Consider the following 21,814-nt stretch of genomic DNA (forward strand, 5'->3'; position numbering starts at 1 on the left):
ATAGACAGATAGATACCTTATTTGTACAGTAATATTTTTTTACTTCTGTAGCTGAGGTATTTTGCTTATTTATCGTATCATTCTGTGAAATATCTGGGGTTTTTTTTTTCAAAAGCAATACTATTCACGATGTTCAAGATGTATATTCAATTCTACATTGTGTTTCTTTATCACTTAAGTTACTGTAAACATTTCTAGTATGTTCTATTTTATTTATTTTTCTCATTTACACCTACATTTGTCGTCGAGGATCAGCAAAGCCTTAACTTGTTTTACAATTTTGGCATCGACGTAATAGGACATAACTGAAGTTTAAAACAACAACAACAAACGACATAAAATAAAATTTAAAACGTTCAGAGGAGCCAACAGAGTTAATTTAAACAAATAAAACCACAAACTACAACACAATAAATCACTGTTTAACGTTTAAAATTTATTAAAATACTGTTGTATATATATTTTATTTAAAAACAAACAAAAAAACGTAAACATTACTTTATTTACATCTACTAACTAAAGGAACCTCCGGGCGGACACAACCCCGGAAGTAAGTAGGAGCGAAGGCTCTCGCGCTCCCAGGAAGTAGTAACTCAAGTTCCGTCAGTGGGAGGGAAACAAGCTAGCACGTCGCTTCTGACGTGCTGTGACAGCCCAGTCGCTCTTCACATGCCCAGGAATCATCTTACAAGCTCTTAAAGTAAACACTTTAACCCTGAGCTCCATCTAGAAGCAGGTACAAAGCGACGGCGAGACTTTCCTCCTCACCGACGTCCCTCTATTATGGCCGGAAGCACCGCTAAGACAGTGTACGATATATTCCAAAGCATGGAGCAAGGACCAGCAGCGACTGCCAGCACTGCTACAGCACAGGTCAAACTTTTTTTTTTTTTTTTTTTTATGTCACATGTTACAGCTAGAAAAAAAGGGGAAGAAGAAAAAGCAACATCTGCTGATTTAAATCTAAATATGAGCTCTGCAGTGAAACTAGTTGACCCATGTGAAGTTGATTAACAGTAACCCACAAGGCGGCGGACATGTGACTTAACTTGAGTGAACTGAATTTACTTGTGATGTGTCGAGAGGGGGGAGGTAAAGGTCCAGAAAGGGTTTACTCTTCCTATTTTAAAAGACCAGAGAGAAGTTTTCAAAGCTAGAATAATAGTTTGGTGACTGGACTGCAAGGACCTTAAATGCAGGTCCTTAAAGGTCACAGAAATAAAATGCACTGATTGCATATTAGGGGAAACCTATTTTTTTTATGTGTTCTTGCATAATTACTTATGTTGCTTTTTCCAAATTATGTAGTTTAAGACACAACAACTGCAAATTTTCAAAGTGGCCGTCCCACACATTTAATTCCTGGTCAATTTAGCGAAACCCGTAGTTGGTGTCGGTAGCTTAAAGTGCTTTAATGCTACGGGTTCCAAAATTTAGCTGAAGCAAAGCAAACTGTTCTTGTTTTAGTAAAGAAATCGGGCTGTAATTTCCATATTTCTCCGAGCACCACACTGCGCGGCATTAGCCTGAGAACAACCAGTGTCCTGACGGAGAAGGTGGAGCTGTGCAGCTCTTCATCTAACGGGTTATCACCGTGGCTGCTCCGCCTTCCTATTCCGTCACTCCCGGCGATATTTCAAACCGATGACCGACTGTCAGAAAATGTCAAAATCTCCCACTGTCTCGTCCTGTAGATGCATGTGTGACGATGGACAGCAGTGAGCGCTAAACACATTGAATTTCCTGCGAGGACGTCATCATTAAAGTGCGATAGTTGAATTTATAAGGTGAAGCCGTAGCTGTGGGGATTGTTTGGTTTGCGTTAGCAGCGGTATTCAAACCTGTCGTCCTTTATCTGAGGCAATCAGACAGTCTGATATCTGTTTATGGACGTTACATAGGCAGTAATTACATTAGCGAACACATACGCCTCCCAGTTTGTATGATGTCTTTATTGTAATACATTAATAAGTGGTCAATACGCATTAACAACTGTGTTTTTTATATATCTAAATTAAAATCTCAGACATTATTATCTCTTCTTAATGGAAGTGAACTGGTTTAACGTGACGATGTCGTGCGTCACAGAGCTTTCAGTTTAGAGGCAAGCTCTGTATGAGCTCTGTACTTTGGTCGTCGGTCGGTCGGTCAATAGTTCACTCCTCTCGGCCTACCCAAGCAGAGGCGGCGTCTTCCTGACCAATGAAACGTGAGGTTTTTTGGGTACCGCTCATCCCTGCCGTCAGATGGGCCTCATTCAGATTTATACAATTACTGTTGGAGTTGAAATTGCAAGCAAGCTAAGCTGTTTCCTTGTGGTTGGAGGAAAATGTCTTGGATATATTTTTTGTACATTTAATTAGACCAAACGGTTTATCGTGGGATTACTCATTAGTTGCATGGCTGCACGTCCTTAGACAGAACTCCCTAGATTTTAAAATCACTTGAGACGTTTTGCTTTGACCGCGGCACAAAACCAATATTTCCTCTGCTGCGATTTATCATTTAAATCCAGGTCTTTTCGCTTTAGCGCTAAAAAAACTTCCATCTCTTGCTTTCCTAACCCCATCAGGCCTGGCTCGACCATCACTCCCGTTCTCTGGGTCTTTTCATCGACGGCAAGTTCGTCCGTCCGGCAGATAGACAGAGCCGCCCCCTGGCCGATGCTAAAGGTGAGAGCCGACAGATTCCAACCGTTTACATGGACGCTGTCGAATCTGCAGGAAATATAACAGGAGAAGAAGAAGAACTCATTCAGGGGATGGACCCGTGTGTGTTGTCTCTCCAGGTGGTACCGTGTGCACCACGTCGTGCGCCGAGGACGATGATATTACCCAGTGCGCCTCCTCCGCTGTAACCGGCTACCAGAAATGGAGCGGCCTGAGTTGCTGCCAGAGAGCCAAAGTGCTTCTCAGGTCTGACGAACTCCCAATTATTTCCGTAAACCCTTCACATTTTAAGCCCGAGTTAAACATTGATGTGTTGCGTCCAGGTTGGTGAGCGTTCTCGGGCAGCACGGCCAGTGTTTGACGGAGCTGTGCGATCTGTGCGACGCCTCCTGCTCGACCGCCGGCCTCGTCAGACTGCTGCAGTTCTACAGCGGCTGGGCTGAGCTGAGAGACCTGCTCGTCCCCGACTGGACGCCTCTGGGTGAGGGGACGGCGGCGGGTTCTCAACAACACATTTAGTCTCAGTTGATAATAGAGATTGTTGATTGGGATTTTGTTTCTTCCTCCTGTTTTCCAGGTGTGGTGGCGGTAGTTTCCTCTGACTACTGCTCTCTATATTCCCTTATGCTCAAAGTCCTCCCAGCTCTGGCCATGGGTAAGACGCACCGATCAGCCACAACATTAAAACCACTGGCAGGAGAAGTGAATAACATCTTGTGACAATTCAGTGTTCTGCTGGGAAACTTTTGGAGCTGGCATTCATTGGTGTTGATGTTACTTAGACATGAGGCACCCACCTAGACCAGACCAGGCACCCCCACCCCAAAGCAATGATACTTCTTGATGGCAGCAGACATCCCCAGCAGGATGCAGCCACAAAAACACTTTAGGAACAACTCAAGGTGTTGACCTGGCCTCCAAATTCACTAGATCCCAAACTGATCAAGTATCGGTGGGATGCTCTGTGGATGGGTCTTCAGTCCTAACCCCAACCTGAACCCTAAAACCAAGTCCGAACTTTCAAACACCGCTTTGGAGATTTCAAATCCATTGCACAAACTGTTGAAGCTCCACTTTGCTTCCTTCAGGTAACTCCGTGATTGTTGTCCCTGGCCGGAGCACTGCCCCTCCTGCGCTCCTGTTGGCCCAGCTTCTCACCGGAGCAGGACTTCCCGCCGGCGCTCTCAGCGTTTTAACAGGAAGTGATATGACGCTCGGAGCCAAAGTGGCCAAGAACCCAAGCGTCAGCTACATCACTTACAGCGGCAACAAGCAGGTGTGTGTATTAAAGACACCGGTCTTAATTTCTAAGCAGAGGTGTAATTTTCCCGACGTAACGTTTTACTTTTCTCTTTCAGGACGGGGTGATGCTGTGCGAGGCCACAGCGGGGATGGGCGTCCCCGTGTCCGTGTCCTCGTGCATCGGCGCGACGTGCCCGTTCATCATCTTCGAATCGGCCGACATCGACAGCGCCGTAGACGAAGTGATGGACGCCGCCTTCAAGAAGAAGAAAGAGGTGACGCAGACATAAAGTGATGACTTTACAGAAGAAGATTAAGACTCAGGCATGTAATCGGCGAGTCCCCTCTCTGTCCTCAGGTCCACTGGGTGCTGTACGTTCAGGAGAGCGTGCTGGACGGCGTTGTGGCTCGACTCAAGCAGCGTATGCCAGGGAGGAAGTGTGTCGCCCTGCCCAGTGATGGGGACCGGGTCCTGGTGGAGGCTGCAGTACGGGAGGCTGAGCAGCAGGGGGCCACGGTGAGTTAAAAAAACATGTCCCCCATGTGTGTCAGGGCCGGTCCAGGCGTTCTTAGGTAGATCGAATCGTTACTGGGCTTCAACCACGTCCCTGTAGCATCAAAGTGTCTTCTTTATCAGTATTTAATTTGTTTCCTGTGCCAATAAATAACATTATCTTTCCTCTCTCTCTCCTCAGTTGATTCAGTCCTGCGGCGTCCCAACCTCAGGCGCTCTGTACCCTCCCACGGTGCTCTGTGGGTCGGCCCCGTCCTCGTCATGCGTCGTCAACCCCTCTCCTGGACCCCTGCTGCCTCTCATGGCCTTCAGGAGCAACACCGAAGCAGTGACCCTCGGTGAGGAACGCGATTAGCCGTCACACAAAACTCAAAAGCTTTGCGCGGGACCGTTTTAAAAAGAAGTGATGTTTCTTACAGGGAACCACAGTCCCCACGGCCAGGCAGCGTCCATCTGGACTGAAGACCTCACGCTCGCTCTGGAGACGGCCAAGAGGTGCAAACATTTTCATTTCTCTTTCCGCTTAAGTTACCTTTCTCCTCGCTGACGAGATTCATCTTCTTCTCTTTCCAGTCTGTCGGTCGGCTCAGTTTGGGTGAATTCCCACTCCGTGTCCGACCCCTGTCTGCCCGCCTCCGGTCACAAAGACAGCGGCACCTGCACTGACGGAGGACAGGAGGTGGGTTATGAAGATGGACGATGGAAGTGCTCCTTAAAATTCTGTGCAAACGGAGTTTAAATAAGCAAAATAAGTGAAAGCTTGCTAGCCACTCAGCTTTGTTGAGGGCATTCGGGTAATTTTTCATCTCTGAGCTGAAAGACGCTCGTAAACAGCTGTCTGACGTCTACCTGTGCAGCTAATTAGTGCTGTAACCCTAGATTCTATGAGTGTAGCAGTCGTATATCACCATAACATGGTAAAATTGTAGTTTAACAGCGTCTTTTTTTTGTTAAATGTTTGCTTTTTTAATCATAATAATAATAATTTGGTTTGTTTCGGAGCCCCTCTCCAGATAAATCTTAAACTAAATATATTTATCTCTGCTCTTCCTTCTTTCTGACAGGGTCTTTACCAATTTCTACGGCCGTCATCTTCTACAGCTTCTCCTCTTCCTCGCTCCTCACCTCTCTCTATGGACTACTCAACATTTGGAACAGAAGCACCTTCGGTTATTATCCCCGAAGATCCAGACTCTGCTAGGTACATTTGTAATATTTTCTCATATTAATATTATAATTAATATAATATGGCATATATTTATGTTAAACAGATGATATTCTGTTGTATTCACATCCCTCCTCCTCCTCCTCCTCCTCATCTCAGCTCCCCTCGGTCCTACCTTCAGTTAGTCGCCGGTAAGACGTGCAAGTCGGTGTCCGGCTGCAGCGTGAAGGTGCAGCCACCGGGGGGCGACGGCGTGTTAGCCTACTGTCCGGACGGAGGACGGAAAGATGTCCGCAACGCCGTGGAGGCCGCTATCAAAGTCCAGCCTGGGTGAGAGCTGTAGCCACAGAAAAAAACTCACGAACACAAACGGCGCATTGAGCAACTAGAGTCCAGGAATCAGGCAACGCAAACATACGTCATGGAGAAGATGATCTGGGAATGGCTGCAGAAGTGTGAACACTTAAACATATACACAGTTATCATTCAGTTTTACCTGCATTAATCTAGTTTTAATCAATCCAACCCTGAGATATATATATATTAGTCACTGTTCAGTCTCTAAAGCCTCGTGTGGATATATTATATAACCTCAGATTACCACAGTAATATTCGCTAAAGGTCACGGATCAGGAAAACAAAAAAACAACAGTTCTGAAGCCCAGGAAAAACATCCAACTTGCAAAAATGAAGTTCAACGGACAGAATCCACCTGGTTTCATATTTCTAACACAGATTTTAGAAACCCTCTTAATATATTAAGCGTTTCGTAAACATTGTGGGGATACTTTGACCTTCACTGGATCTGAATCGTCCACAGTTTCATCCTAAATTGTTTATTCTCTCATCTCTGTCTCGTGTTCTCAGCCAGTTTATTACAGAGAACTTATATTTATTCAAAAACGTCTAAGATTTATTGTAATTGCGCAGTTTTAAACCAGGTTGACACATAACACACATGTGTAATAAGTTGTTTTACAGCCCAGTGTGTTGCGCTAGTGTGTGTGTTTATCACCAGTCAAAGTCCAACTTGACTTTGGGAGCTGATAAAAACAAACAGTAAATCAGCAAAATACACAAATAAATATCAAAACAGTTCAATTCAAATGCTCACTATGATTTTAATGTATTATTTTTCCCATAAAAACATATTAACATGTCAACAATGGCATCAAAGTTTCTCTATAATCATTTTATTCCTTTGAACATCCTTCCCTGATTCCAGCTGGATGAAAAAGACTCCGACTGCACGCGCTCAGTCGCTTTACTCTCTGGCTAAGCTCCTCGAGGCGAAGAGGAAGGACGTGGCGACGGCGATTAACGTCCAGACCGGCGCGTCGATGGAGGACGCCGACAAGGAGGTGGAGCTCAGCGTGGCCAGGCTCGGTGTCTGGGCAGCGTACTGCGACAAAATCCAGGGAGGATCTCTGGTGAGGGATTTTTGATATTATTCGTACCACACAGAAGACGGTTGTCGGGTAAAGTTCCTGCCTTTATTCAACTCTTCTGGTTTCTCTCCAGCCCATGCCAAAGCCCGGCTCCGCTCTCTCCGTGCCTGAGGCTCTGGGAGTCGTGGGGGTCGTGCTGCCTGACAAGAATCCCCTCCTCTCCATGGTGACGCTTCTTGGGGCAACCATTGCCACGGGCAACGCCGTCATCCTGGTCCCCAGTCAAAAGTACCCGCTGCCGGCGTTGGCGTTCATTCAGGTCTGTGTGAAGACGTTCAGTGTTTGAGATGAGGGAGGAGGAGGAAGAGATGCACTAAAGTAACATTAACCTGCAGTAAAAACTGTATTAAAGTCATGATAACATCTAGGGATGCACCGAATATTTGGCCACCGAAAATTTTCGGCCGAAAGACTTTTATCACCGAAACAACACGGCCGAAACAGGATGTTGATGTTGTGTCAGTGCATCCCTAATAACGTCAGTAATGCCTTTGTGTCAGCGCTGATGTTTTCTTTTTAAATCACATGTTCCTCCTCAGGTGCTGCAGTCGTCAGACCTGCCAGCGGGTCTGGTAAGTGTCATTACAGGAAGTCGAGATCAGCTGACGGCCGCTCTTGCTAATCACAGTGTCATCAAGGCCATCTGGTACTGGGGCAGCGCTGAGGTAAGAACCGACAATTTGTGTCCGGACGTCTGCCGAATTAACGACACCTTTTAATCTTCGCTCTCCGTTTTCCTTGCCACAGGGCTGTCAGTACCTGCAGCACACCTGCACCAGGCCTATGAAAACCCTCCGCCTATACCACGAAAAGGACGCGCAGGGCAAAGACGTAGGGGAGGACTGGAGCCGGTGTCGCCCCTCGCTCCTGGAAGAAATGTGGAGAAATGCCGTGCAGTGGAAGAGCGTGTGGATTCCTACCGCATGAAGACGCGAAAAAAATAAAAGATAGTGATGATATAGCAGATGTCCACTGTAGATCTGAAACGAATAACTGTCAGAAATAAAGAGTCAAATCCTGAAGCACTTAAACACACACAGAGAGAAAGACTTCGAAGGTCACATGTTCACAACGTTGCTAAAATATAAGTTGGATGTGAACATGTACAGTAGCTACCAGTATCTTCACTGTGATTAAAAACCGTCAGAGCAGGTTTTACATTTCCAGACTCGGAAGTGAAATACCAACACAGGTGCCATATTTAGATGTTGACCTTCTTTTTCACTTAAACGCATTTTTAATCGTTTACAAAGAATCTTTTACTGATGAATATGGTTTGATTCAGCATCTTTTTTTTTTCCTATTGACTATGCATCATGTTTTTTTTTTGTTTTTTTACAGTCTGCAGCTTGAAACCTTATCTGCCTTAGAGTTGGTGACCTAGCAAAAAAAAACACACCGTGTCAGCTGTGTGTCTTTATTACTGTACAACATTATGAGGTGCAAACATTCCAAGCGAAGTCCCGTCAGTTCAAGTTCATATATGTGATTGCAGTGAAGGATATTGTGGATCTCGTTGTCTGAAAGCCATGATTAAAAGATGAGTTTATGAATTTAAGGACTTCTGGTCTCTTTGTTGCCTTGTTAGCAGCATTTGTCCAAATTAAAATATCTCAAAAACAATAGATATTTTCTTTGGTGTTTCACAGACAGCCAACTTTCCTCCTGTTAATAAGTTTGGTAGCAGCTGCGCTTTGTGGCTAGTGCTAATTAGCAAATGGTTGCAAGCTAACACGCTAAACTAAATCTAACACGGGTACCATTATACCAGCTTAAATCTATAGTGTGGGACATATGAAACAAACGTATGCAATGCTAACCAAGCTAATCAGCAGATAAAGGTAAATTTTTTCTAAATTTTAAAGTGGCATACTGGAGTTTTAAGTTTTCTGTGGTGATGTTCCCACGTTAACGCATCGGTAGTGAAGCATTTCGCATAAACTGGCAAAGACTGTTTGACAGCAGAGGCGATTAAATTTAGTAGAAGAAGTGGGAGCATGGTGGGAAAAGTTACAGATGTAACCGTGGTTCTATGAACTCACTGTCTCTGGTGATCAAGAAGAATGAAATAGAATTTAGTTTAACAAGTTTTTGATGCTTCAGATAAAAACTCTACAAGTCCAGTTGCCTTTTTTGAACCTTTTTTGAATATACCATGACCTGGATGACTGAGAACCTTCACAGACATAATTAGATAAAAACAAGAATGAAACTTGGTGTTCATGGGATTATATATACATAAAAATGAACAATTTACAGACAAACACAGATTAAGCATTTCTAAGCGAGCGCTAAATGAAAAGAAGGCGGGCTGTAGCAGTGTTAGCAGTTAGCTTAAATCACCACCTTGCATCACAGAGCTGCTAGCATAGCAGTCCATTTGGAAAAGGTTTAAATCTTATGGTGACAAAGCAAAGGCAATGCAGATCTTGCACTAATTCTTCTAGAAGCGTTTTAATTTAACAGCGTTTGCTATAAATTACTATTTGACACAAATAACACCTTTATTTACATCGGACTTCTTTCTTTTTTTAATCAAAGCTGGTGACATGACTTAATATTTCAAGTTCCATTGTATTGAAGGATTGGTGGCGTGAACCATAGCGTGGCATACTGTGAAGGAAGTTCATGCACACAGCCGTGGGACTCAACAAGCTTTGGTCAAAACGCAACGTTTTCCATCACCCATGTCCAGTTTTGGTTCCTCACTGCCCACTTTCTTGTTCCTTTTTTTTTTTTTTTTTTTTTTTTTAATTATTGTTCTCCCAAACTGGTTCCAGCCAGCAGAGCACTGAAGTACATTTCCAGACAGAGGTTTCTGTGGTTACAAGTCTCCTCCCCGAGCAAAAAGCAGTAACAGGAAGTACGAAGCTGTGGAATGCTGAGTCACGGCAATGACACAGCACAAATTGTCAAATGAACTTGACACTACGGCTGCACAAGGGTGTTACTGACTCGTGTTGCATGACAAAGCATGTAATATGAGGAGGATTCTGCCTTTGAATAGTAGGAGTTCAATGTATTAAACCTCTAGGCTTGTGGAACAAAGAGTTTATCGTGTGCATCTTTCATAAAAGTATGCATAGTCATTAGTTTATAGGTAGATAAGGCCTCCAGCAACAACATCTTACAACATTAACAATTTCCGATGCAAGAAACTTTTACCTCAGACTTCCAAGAAGCATCTGTTAACATCTGAAACCATTATTTAACCCCTACAGGTGTAGTTTCACCAATTTAATACTGGCTTTATGGATCAAGAGGTCATGGGCAGTCACACTAGTCAGCGTTACTCAATGGGATTAATTCTTGTTGAAAAACTAGTGCCACTTCCTTATAAGAGTGAGGAATGTGTGTTATGCAAGAAGTCAGTTACTTAAAAGACAAGCATGTGACGTTACCTGGCTGGAAGCTATGCTAGCTGCTAGCCATGATGCAACGATAATTCAACTTTCGATCAACTATTACATTATGACCAGTTATATAGTTTTAGCAGCTGTCTGGTTCGGAAGCAATGAAACTAAAAGCTGTGGCGGTATAAATATAAAGACTATAGCAGCAATACACAACAAAATCTACAATATATATGTAGATGTAAGTAAAGCACATTGTTAGTAACAGTGGTGACTTAAAGTGACATTGATACAGAACAGTAAACCGGTATGGGATAGCAGCATTGTAAAACAGTAATGTAAATTTATTTGTAATAGTGCAAATTTGTCTATAGAGTGCAGGTGGACTAGGGTATAAAGAGAGGTTGAAGGTGTGAGAGATTTAACAGCTTGAGGGTACATGCTGTTTGCTCAGTGTGTTGATACTGGATCAAATAACTCTTTCTAACATCGTGTAGGTCTGCCTTTTTGATGCCGAAACAGCCCTGACCCATCAAGACATGGGGTCCACTAGGCGTCTTAAGGTGTGATGTGGCATGTGGCACCTAAGTGTTATTAAAAGATCCTTTAAATCCTGAAGGTTGTGAGATTTTGCCTCCAAGGATCGGACCTGATGGTTCCAGGTCGTCCCATAAAGACTCATCTGAATTGGATTGAGATCTTTGGGAATTTGGAGGCCAAGTCAACACCTTGAACTCCTAGTAGCTTGCCTTCCTTCCATAGGTAAACAACGCACAAACACCTGGCCACATATCAGACAATAACATAAGAAAGGTGTCCACGTTACTCTCAACAAGAAAATTAAAACGATAGTTTGGGTATTGTTGCACCTACTGACAGAGCTCACATATTCAAAACAAGAAACGAAAAAAAAAAACAGCTATACAAGTAATTAATCTTTATTTCAATCTGACAAAGACTTGATGTTTTCTTATACTGCTTAGGTATACTTGGGAGATCACTAAACGTACTGATTAACTATATATATATAACGTGTCCCATTTTGCTATCAGCTTTCATGGTAAACTTTTTTTTATAACGGTTGAACTCGTCTTGGTCTTTTTGTTACTGCTTATCTCATTCAAGGTCGAAGGTGGGGCCTGTCACAAGTCTCAGACAATGGTTACATGCCTCCACTTGCATGTATATAGTGGATTCACTATGTGAACAAACTGTGCTGCCTTTAAGTCTATGGGATAAACAGTGAAGCAATAAGAATCTTGTGAGACAAGTTTCTTCAGACAGGAGCTTAAAGAAAACACATTGCTGTCTTTTTAACCTCGTCTTGTGACAGAGCTACAGTACTGAGTAATCCACTAAACAAAAAACACCTGAGTTGTTCATAAAGTTAAACCAAGTTCTGTTTTTAGCGGGTTTATGTGGTGAGCCCGAAAATCGGCGCAAAGCCTGGATGGGCAAACCGAGCAACCGCTTGGAGAGTCATCAAAAAAAATGAGAAAGGGGGCCCTCGGATGGCTACCGTCCTGTATATTTTGCAATGACGATTAAACCTACGATGGCCCTACAATGCATGGACAATGCGCCACAATTCCCTCTAGGGGTACCCCATACACGTAGCCTTTGCTGGTTTTAACTGCCAATTTTCAATAAGTTTGGTTTGGGCACTTGTTAGCAGAACTAGCGCGATGGAGCCACATTCCTCTGGTTTTCAAAAGCAAAAGAGGAGACGTCTGGAAGGGGAAAAACAAGATGGTGGTAAGTGTAGAATCAGGATAAATGCAAACGTGCAACAATTTGATTGGTTTGATGAGGAAGTTTACATACACATTGCTAGCAAATAGTTGCGTTAGCTTTGATCGAGTCATATCATGATCACACTCCTCTAAGGAGTTGTAGCTCACAGCAATGTGCTATTTGCTATCTGCGAAATTACACAACCAGTCATTGAAAAGTGTGTCAGAAATAAAACGAGCAATTAAGACTGTTAAATCTGTCGACTAACGTCTGCAAACTCTGCCAACTAGGCCACTAGCTCACTGAGTCTAGCAAACCAAAGTTATCTAGTGATTTACTACCAATAAAGTCAACATCCATGCACAAAATTTAAATTCTGAATTTAGTTATACTAGGCCCAGTAAAGGAGAATGCGGGATAAAATAATTTACCCAATTACGCGTCTTCATTTAAGTTTGTCTTTCCTTATTTACGTTCATTGCTTTATTAATTATCTCAGATGATGCAAAAAGATGGTTACTTTGCCAGTTAGTCCTTCAAAGTTTATTTAAGAACTGATTTTTTATTTTACCAACTAATTATCCTATGGGGCCCTGGTATTAAATTTTTGCCCGGGCCTCTCAAAAACCTAGGGTCGCCATTGAAAATAACGCTAAAACCTCTTTTATAAACAGTCTATGGTTAAAACACACCTTTACACTAAGTTTCTGTATTATGTTTGAATTTCAGTTAAAATAAAATTGAATTTATTGTCTCTTTAAAAGGGAAAAAGTGCTTCGTCATGGCAGGCGGGTAACTGTCAGCAGGTCTGATGACTATAATGAACTTCTAAGAAAGAAAAAAAGTGCAACTTCATCTTTATCCACCGTTCTCACGCTTCCGCTTTTGTCACGTGACTCCTGAGCTCAGCGATTGGTGGAAACGTCTCTGGGTGACGTTATGTCTGTCACGAGGACGACGGTTGCGTATAAATACAGGCAGCGCTCCGTCTTCCATTTCACACCAGGGAAGAAACCGTAGAGGAGTTCTTGCTTCAACAGTGTTTGAACGGAACCTTCTTTTCTTCGTCCCGAAAACCTCGTCTTACTTCATCTCGCCTAACATTCCGGATACGAAACTATTTCCTACTTTGAACACTACTGATAAAACAAAAGTCGACGTAAAGCTCTATTTTTGTACCGTTTTTGTTAAGAAAAAGCACAAGAAACGCCAGCCAAAATGGAGTCCCAAGTGCGTCAGAACTACCACCGCGACTGCGAGGCCGCCATCAACAGGATGATCAACATGGAGTTGTTTGCCTCCTACACCTACACTTCTATGGTGAGAGAGAAAAAAAAAAACGCTTAAAATACCATTTAGTAATAGTATATCTTGTGAAAACCGTATTTAATTGACCGTGTTGTAGTTTAATTAGCTTGTTGTTGCAGCACTTCCTGGTTGGTTGCGCGCTGAACGCAAACTGCTGTGTCATGCTTAGGCTGCCGTTAGTCACTGACTAGACTAGATGAGTCATGACTCGTGATCCTGACCATAACTACTATTTGCACACAGCTGTTTTGTGCCAAATAATAACGGGTGGCACATGTAAATAACTACCCTTCTTAAATTTAATTTTGTGTCCTCCTCCTCCTCCTCAGGCCTTCTACTTCGACCGTGATGATGTAGCCCTTCCAGGCTTCTCCCATTTCTTCAAGGAGAACAGCGAGGAGGAGAGGGAGCACGCCGACAAGCTGCTGTCCTTCCAGAACAAGAGGGGCGGACGCATCTTCCTCCAGGACATCAAGGTTGGTGCAGGACGAGAGAACCCGTCCCGCAGCGGGATTATTATATTATTATTGTGCAGTGTTACGACATGATGGAGTAGCTGGTTCGGTGTTGTAATCAGATGTTTTTGTTGCACAGAAACCCGAGCGTGACGAGTGGGGCAGCGGCCTGGAGGCCATGCAGTGCGCCCTGCAGCTGGAGAAGACCGTCAACCAGGCTCTGCTGGACCTCCACAAGCTGGCCTCCGAACACACCGACCCCCATGTAAGCTTTCAATGTGGCGTTGCACCATTTTAAACTCACATCTACTTATTTGCAAGACTAACTTAAGGTTTCTCCTTATAGCTGTGTGACTTCCTGGAGACCCACTACCTGAACGAGCAGGTGGAGGCCATCAAGAAGCTGGGCGACCACATCACCAACCTCACCCGCATGGACGCCCACAACAACAAGATGGCAGAGTACCTGTTCGACAAGCACACCCTGGGGAGCAAGAGCTAAACGCTAACCAGCCCGAGAGTGAACCTGGAGTTTAAAAAGAAAAAAAAATAAAGTTTAAATCTTATCTTCCAACGCTTCAGGCTTCAAATTAAGCTCTCCAGGTGTCTGTTCACGGTGCATAACCGATCTAATCTGCTTTAATCTCTGAAGTTGCCATCTCGAGTTCTCGTATGTTCTGGTGGTTTTTGTTTTTAAATGTCGTGTAGAAGTTTAAAAGGTGACGTTTTTGCCTGTAAGCCTCATGTGACATTTCTAAACTTAAATTGTGACTGATTCTGATCTGCTCTTAACCTGAATAAACCTTTTTGAGCTGGATACTTTGGTGTTTGTCTCCGTCTATTATGACAAAGTTGGTGTTAAAAGCACTAGGTACAATGTTGAGAGGATACACGGATAGCTTTAGTGTTTAAAGAGCTATCTTGGTACACTTGTGAAATGTTAAAGCAGTTGCACATTATATTTACCAGGCGCTTGAGTAATGTTTGTCCTGAGCAGTAGCCGAGTTGAAAACCTTTAGTCACACAGAAGTTGCTTACATAACCGCAAGTCAACAGAGCGTGACTGGTTCTGTATTTCACTTTCCATTACGTCAGTGTGGAGATTTTATTTTTTTTCCTCCCTCTTAGTCGGATTATAGTGTTGCAAACTCGGATAATGCCTCTGAGAGCAGTTTATTTTAAACAACTTGGTTTGTATGACAAGATAAGTGAAATATTGGCTTCAAAAAGTCACAGTACTCAATATGGCTCCTTTCAGAATGTGTATTGCATAAGATAAACATTTTATACACTGCCTGTCCAAAAAACTCACTAATATTTTGCCGTTAGCTTTGATTACAGCACGCATTCACCGTGGCATTGTTTTGATAAGCTTCTGCAATGTCACAACATTTATATCCAGTGTTTTATTCATTTTAAACCAAGATCTTGTATTGATGATGGGAGAGTCTGACCACTGCACAAAGCCTTCTCCAGCACATCCCAAAGATTCTCAGTGGGGTTAAGGTCTGGACTCTGTGGTGGCCAATCCATGTGTGAAAATGATGTCTCATGCTCCCTGAACCACTCTTTCACAATCTGAGCCCCATGAATCCTGACATTGTCATCTTGGAATATGATCCATTGATGGAATAACCTGGTCATTCAGTATCTTCAGGTAGTCAGCTGACCTCATTCTTTGGGCAACATAATGTTGCTGAACCTAGACCTGAGCAACTGCAGCAACCCCAGATCATAGCACTGCCCCCACAGGCTTGTACAGTAGACACTAGGCACGATGGGTGCATCACTTCATCTGCCTCTCTTCTTACCCTGATGCCCCCATCACTCTGGAACAGGGTAAATCTGGACTCATCAGACCACATGACCTTCTTCCATTGCTCCAGAGTCCAATCTTTATGCTCCCTAGCAAATTGAAGCCTTATTTTCCAGTTAGCCTCACTGATTAGTGGTTTTCTTAAGGCTACACAGCTGTTCAGTCCCAATCCATTGAGTTCCCTTCACATTGTACATGTGGAAATGTTTTTACTTTCACTATTAAACATAGCCCCGAGTTCTACTGATGTTTTTCTTCCATTTGATTCCTCTGCTTGATGCATGCCGATGATTTGACCCAAACAGACTAACATATTTTCCACGATCACAGGATGTGTCTGTCAACGTGGTTGTTCAAGAAATGAGAAGCTACTCATTGCATCAGTTGGGGTTAAATAACTTGTTGCCAGCTGAAAGATAATCACCCATGCAGTAATTATCCAATAGGAGGCTCCTACCTATTTGCTTAGTTAAATCCAGGTGGTGACTTTTTATTTTAGTTGGGCCAGGCAGTGCATCTATCTGTCTGTCTATCTATCTATTGTGGTGCACCATTTCCATCTGCTGGAGGAGCTCAGTACTGCACCATTGATCGCGAGGGAGAGAAACAAGATGGCACAAAGCTTGGCAGCTTATAAAACTCCAGGTTAATTTGCCATTAAAAGAACAACAAATGCATGATACAGCATGTGTGAATGAGAAAAGGATTTTAAAAGCAAGATGTATTTTAAGAACCTATTTGAATAATTTACAAGTGTATTGTTTTGTGTTTTTAGTGAATTCCTTATATTATTTAAAAGATTTATAAAGATTTATAAATTAAGATTTGTAAAATAGTTCAAAGGTTATTCAAGTTACCATAATTTCTAGCTGGCTGCATGTTATAAGTGTGTGAGTGTAATAACCTTCCGGGAGAAGCGCAAGTGAAATAACCGTAATGCTAATAATACCGCAGATACATTCGGTTTTAAAGGGTTGAAGTTATGTATAAAAGTTATGGCCGCTTTGAGTCGGGGAGGCAACACGCGTCCGCTTCACTCACGCTCCACTACTTTGCTTATTTTTGAATTAGCCGTGAGTTAGGAGGAGGAGTCAGGTGCTGCCAAGATGGCGGCAGCTGGAGCCACCACACTGAGCCTCAAAACCACTCTTCTGGTGTGATGTTTTAAACGGTTTCTGCTGTTGCTCTCTTGTTTTAAAAGTGTTTACAAGTGTAAATCCAACCGTTTTAACTGCTAAATAGCGTAATTACAGCATCATTTGACCTGCAAACAAGTCAACATCCATGCACTGAGATACAGGGAACACATGAGAGCCCAAAGAGTCAACTGTACACTGTAAAATGTAAAACGTGTACTGACCAGTTACTCACTTTAAAATTTTTGAAAAAAAAAACCCATCCAGTTGTGTAAAATAATCGCATATCTTACAACGCCAGTTACCGGTGTACGACAAAATCACAAATAAATAAATAAATAAATAAAGTTTAAAGACAAAGTCAAATTGCCTCGAAAAGACTGGAGTGATTTTTTTTATTATTGTTTTTTGCAGCGTAGGTGGACAGTAAATAGCTGGCAGTGAGGGATATTGCAAAGATTAACACAGGCGGGGGAGGGGGAGGGATGGAGTTGCGCACAACGACTTGTATTTAGTCAGTCGTGGTGGATCTGTGGTGGACAACATTTGGATGCAAAATAATAACAACAAAAGACGAAGAAGTAATAAGGACTGAAGCTAAATCAGGTGAGTTATAGTCTACTTTTCACCGTATTATAGTTTAGTTTTAAATCCATGCATTCTGATTGTCCTTTATTAGTTATTGTAACTAAACCAAGGTCATAAAATAGCCTTTTTTTAATAAAACTAGTTGAAAAACATAGAGCTATAGTTCAGTTAATGGAAACAGAAAAGCAAACATGTATTAAATAAGCAGAGGCTTGAAAATATTTGGTATTTTTATCAAATCTTTTTTAAATGATAACGATTCATTTTCTTTGTTAATTTTATTTACTCCTATTTTTTTTCCCCTTATACCTGTATAGTATATGCTTAACAGTATTTCACTTGTTTTGTAAATCTGTTAAGAAGCAACCACAGGGTCACAGGGTTAATGAAAATGCATTACTTTTTCTACTTCAGGGTTAATCCTTACGCCGTTCTTTGTCTTTTGATAAATTATTTTCACAGAGGAAGTTTCAAAATGAGACAAACCTTTGATTTTTTACACACAGTGCGACGGGTGTTTTTCAAAAGTGGACAAAGATTAGTTTAAGTGGATTACAGGAGGCTAATACACCTCTATTTGTAGTGTCTGTGTTCACGCAAAGGCACCTGCTGTACTTGTCTATAACACCAGTGATTGCTGAGGTTTTTGTTAAAATGCAGATCCTCCTCTTTTGTAGATTTTTGTACAAAGCTGCCAATTTACAGCAAAAATCTAGAAAACACCTGCAACATTTCTGTATTTTTTGGGAAAGATGTAATATTAGTTTTTCTCTCAAATGGACAGTACACAAGGATGAACAACTGGACAAGTCCACAGAAATAAAGCGAAAATACCTTGATTGCCTTCTGGTGGCTGGCAATGACACTGTACACCTTAAATTCAAGTATTGGCTATGACAAGGCTACAATGAGCTAGTTGGTTTTGCTTTGCTTCTCATTTCCCATCTGCCAACATAGTGGGGGCGGGGCTTATGACCTCAATCAATCAGACCAATTAGACCAATCACTTCTGGGTTTCACAGTGACAACTTTATGCTAGCATGCGTGTTGTTTAGCTAGCACACAAGAGCGATTCTATGGTGTGGACCATAGACTGTAAAAAAAGTGGACGCCATGACAGCTCCTCAAAAGTGAAGCTGAAAGCATGTGGAGCTCCCCCTGATGGCTGGTTGCAGTATAGGTCATATAAGCCCCGCCCTTCCATTGTTAGTGGGTGGGGCATGGGCTAAAATAACAAAAACTAATATAAGGAAGAGAACGAGGAGAAGAAAATGCTAAATTAGCATTCAGCAGTAAAAAAAAACTCACCTAATGGTGTTAATATTCAATTTAATTTAATTAAAATATAAAATGTTCAAGAATTACAAGTGTCAAGTTTATACAATACATTCTAGCGTAGATAAAAAAAAAAAAAAAAAAAAACACTCAGGACACAATGCTAACATGCATCTTATTTTAAGCTAACATTTGCTAATTAGTGCAAATTACAGAGTATTAGTCAAATTAAAGAGGTGACCTGATGATGACAGTAAAATTTAGCCTCATCAAAGTTGGCACACTTCTAACTATGTGGCCCATGTGTGTCTAGAGAAAATATCAAGACAATCCACCGAATAATAATCAATATATTTCTGTCTGAACTGGAGTACTGACCAACAGATGTTATTTTGAAATTCTACATGTATAAGTGAGATATTAAATGAAGATGACAAAATGACCCTTTCAGTTGTCAACATATTGCCTGTCTCCATTTTTCTTTATCTTTTTTTTTAATATAATATAATGATTGGCAGTGTTTAACGTTCCTAACAATACGGAATCAACTGAAACGAGGCAGAATCTTAATTGCAGGCGTTGGCGAGGACACGTTTTGTTGTTTATGATGTGAGTTTTGTTTAATATGTCAGAAATGATGAAGCTGCTGTCATGTTTTGACGAACCATATCACTTGGAGGCGTCTGCTGACAAGACTTCTGCACTTTTTTTCTCTCAGTTTTCATCAGCTTCTGTTATTTTGAAGCATTCCCTCAGAGCACTCTTGCCACATAATCTTCCAACTGATTTATTTTTTTTGGTATTTAGATTTCAAAATAGGTCAGTGATAAATTATTGGGAGAGGATTTTTGTTCCGTTTGTTTGTAGATTCTGGACAGAGGCACACATTCCCGACCAAGTTCCAGGTTCTCTGACGTCAGTTATCGGCTGCAGTCCAGTCTAAATCCGCTGCAACCCAGAAATCAGATGTGGTTACTGTCCTGATTTTTTGGGGGGTGTTCTGCACTCAAGCTGAAATGACGTGTTATGCAAAAAATGCAAAGAGCAGAAAAATGCAGAGTAATGCAGAATTCAGTGTGTCCTTTTATGCAAATACTACTCATATAATTTAAAATATTGTCACATTAGTGAAAACGAATGCTTAGGTGCATAGGAAATTATCGAAATCACACCATATTGGCTGCAAAGTGCAACGACTTCGTTTTTAGAAACTGATGGAATTGAAGTAGTTACGATAATCCAAAGTGCACTTGTGCACCGAATCTCACATTCATAACAGTTATAAAGTTCAGTTTATGTTGAAACAGCATCATAAATGTATGATAATATAATAATAATATTAATAATAGAAACAGGTGCAATTCATTAGTTCTGCAAACCACAGCCTCCAAAATGAAAACACGGTTCAATAAACAGAGCTCCCAGTAATTTGGGATCATAACCTTCACAAAGATAAGATTTAGTGCAGGACTGCTATATTAGAAGGTATGTGTTTTCACTGGTGTATCTAATGGACTGTGCCCTTTGGATTACCATAACTACCTCAATTCCATCAGTTTCTGTATTAAGGGCTAAACAAGTCAGTTCGGAGTGAGACATCACTGACTATGCAAAATGCTGGATTTTCCAGATAAAGAATAATTTAAAGTACAATTAATCCTGAGGGGAACGTGAACAGAACTTTCACCGGGTTAAAAAATGTCTGCATAGGCTAATTTGCCAAATGTATGGAAGCCCAAATGCGCCAAAATAATACACAAATAAATTCTTAGAGTTAACAATGATAAATTGCAGAAAAATTGCAAAATCTATTATTTATTTTTTTTACGCCTGATGATTACGTTTCTGTCTAAACAAATGCAGCATCGAGGCTTCCGTCTCTAATCTCTAATCCATAAGGGTCGATAAAGGTCAGTGTGTAACCAAGCTTGCCACCTACATCAAGTCTCATTATGGAAATATGCAGTAGCGTGTACGAAGTGTCAATCTGGAGGGTCGCCTCTACGTCAGCTGTCACGATTGAAGGGCAGACCGAGGGGGAGGAGTGGAGGGGAGGTGGTGGGCAGAGTGGGAGGAGAAAAGGGGAGGGAACCCAGAGAGGCAAACTGTCCTTAATTTGTTTAAGCCTCGGATTTTGGGATTACCTTTGGCAATTAATCTCGTTACACTGCTGCGTGCGGCGACGGCGAGACGAGGGATGAACATGTATACGACTGCAGCTACTGACAGCTGGAGGTCCTTAAAGCAAAAGTCCTTAAAGAATAAGGCATGATTACCGCGAACTGAGCTTTTACTTCACTTCTTTTTTGTAATTGCTTTTCTCCACGGTGACAGAGGCAGAAGGTAAACCCACCTCTTTGTAACCTTATATACACACCTTTTAAAGTCTTAATGAGTTAAATTCAAAGGATTTCTCATCAAAGGCTAATACTGAGGAGAAGTCCCTCTGGTGGGACGGTTTCGGTCAGCGGGCCGTATGTTTGACACCCCTGCTCTAGAGCTAGCCTTGTAGTTGTATCAAATAAATAACCTTACTTTAATTTGTTACCAAGTGAAATCAAAGAATGTTTTCTCATCTGATGAGCGTCTAGAATAACACCGACGGCCTTGTTCTTTCGTTATGCCTTCCAACATTAACTCGATCGTCCATTAGCTTAGTCAGACTGTTAGCGTTAGCCTTGGTAGCCTCGGTAGTATCCAATCAACAAACGTTTACGCGAGTTCCCCATCTGGGTTCACCTGGCGCTATCATCCTGGTAGGAACTAAACTCATGGACGTTTGATTTGCCAATCAACCAAATCAGTCACTCCCATTGGTCGTTGCCTGAAAAGTTGCAACAATTTCAACTTGGTAACTACTACTTTGTGCTGCTAAGGATTTTATTTTAGATCATTTTTTTTTGCCAACTCATGATCTCTTGATGCCACATCGTCACTAGCCTCTTCTAGAGTGTGCTCCCATTTAAGGCTCTTGACTTTATTGAAGTAATTCCATTTCATGCAAAATTATGCTTCTTTATTCATATAAAGGTACTTGTTTAATACAAGACACTGAAGACGAACTAATCTGCAGCCACAGTTTTGAATTGAGCTCTTACATTTGAAGCTTTT

The 21,814-nt window shown here is 41.9% G+C and overlaps 2 protein-coding genes across 2 annotated transcripts; both read left to right on the top strand.

Moving 5' to 3' along the window:
* Window positions 1-489: 489 nt before the first annotated feature.
* Window positions 490-8,629, top strand: aldh16a1 (aldehyde dehydrogenase 16 family, member A1). The gene is made up of 17 exons (XM_084570312.1): window positions 490-873; window positions 2,573-2,672; window positions 2,789-2,915; window positions 2,993-3,150; window positions 3,247-3,324; window positions 3,758-3,945; window positions 4,028-4,186; window positions 4,270-4,428; window positions 4,607-4,763; window positions 4,845-4,920; window positions 4,999-5,104; window positions 5,490-5,626; window positions 5,750-5,920; window positions 6,816-7,020; window positions 7,112-7,297; window positions 7,578-7,703; window positions 7,786-8,629. The coding sequence occupies exons 1-17, from the start codon at window positions 784-786 to the stop codon at window positions 7,963-7,965; spliced, it is 2,403 nt and encodes an 800-aa protein (XP_084426438.1). The 5' UTR covers window positions 490-783; the 3' UTR covers window positions 7,966-8,629.
* Window positions 8,630-13,109: 4,480 nt separating this feature from the next.
* Window positions 13,110-14,705, top strand: LOC311506864 (ferritin, middle subunit). Its single transcript, XM_084570982.1, has 4 exons — window positions 13,110-13,445; window positions 13,763-13,909; window positions 14,028-14,153; window positions 14,235-14,705. Exons 1-4 carry the CDS (start codon window positions 13,344-13,346, stop codon window positions 14,388-14,390), a joined length of 531 nt encoding a protein of 176 aa, XP_084427108.1. The 5' UTR covers window positions 13,110-13,343; the 3' UTR covers window positions 14,391-14,705.
* Window positions 14,706-21,814: the final 7,109 nt, after the last annotated feature.

This window comes from Chelon labrosus, assembly GCF_963514085.1.
Source record: "Chelon labrosus genome assembly, chromosome: 21".
Classification (NCBI taxonomy): Eukaryota; Metazoa; Chordata; class Actinopteri; order Mugiliformes; family Mugilidae; genus Chelon; species Chelon labrosus.

What these genes read in the sequence shown, in the direction of transcription:
- aldh16a1 (XM_084570312.1), top strand. Translation starts at nt 784, where the DNA reads ATGGCCGGAAGCACCGCTAAGACAGTGTACGATATATTCCAAAGCATG. An exon ending in CCTCCCAGCTCTGGCCATGG is followed by an intron (nt 3,325 to 3,757) that starts GTAAGACGCACC and finishes TGCTTCCTTCAG; the next exon opens with GTAACTCCGTGATTGTTGTC. An exon ending in GCTCTGGAGACGGCCAAGAG is followed by an intron (nt 4,921 to 4,998) that starts GTGCAAACATTT and finishes TTCTCTTTCCAG; the next exon opens with TCTGTCGGTCGGCTCAGTTT.
- LOC311506864 (XM_084570982.1), top strand. Translation starts at nt 13,344, where the DNA reads ATGGAGTCCCAAGTGCGTCAGAACTACCACCGCGACTGCGAGGCCGCC. An exon ending in CCTACACCTACACTTCTATG is followed by an intron (nt 13,446 to 13,762) that starts GTGAGAGAGAAA and finishes CCTCCTCCTCAG; the next exon opens with GCCTTCTACTTCGACCGTGA. An exon ending in TCTTCCTCCAGGACATCAAG is followed by an intron (nt 13,910 to 14,027) that starts GTTGGTGCAGGA and finishes TTTGTTGCACAG; the next exon opens with AAACCCGAGCGTGACGAGTG.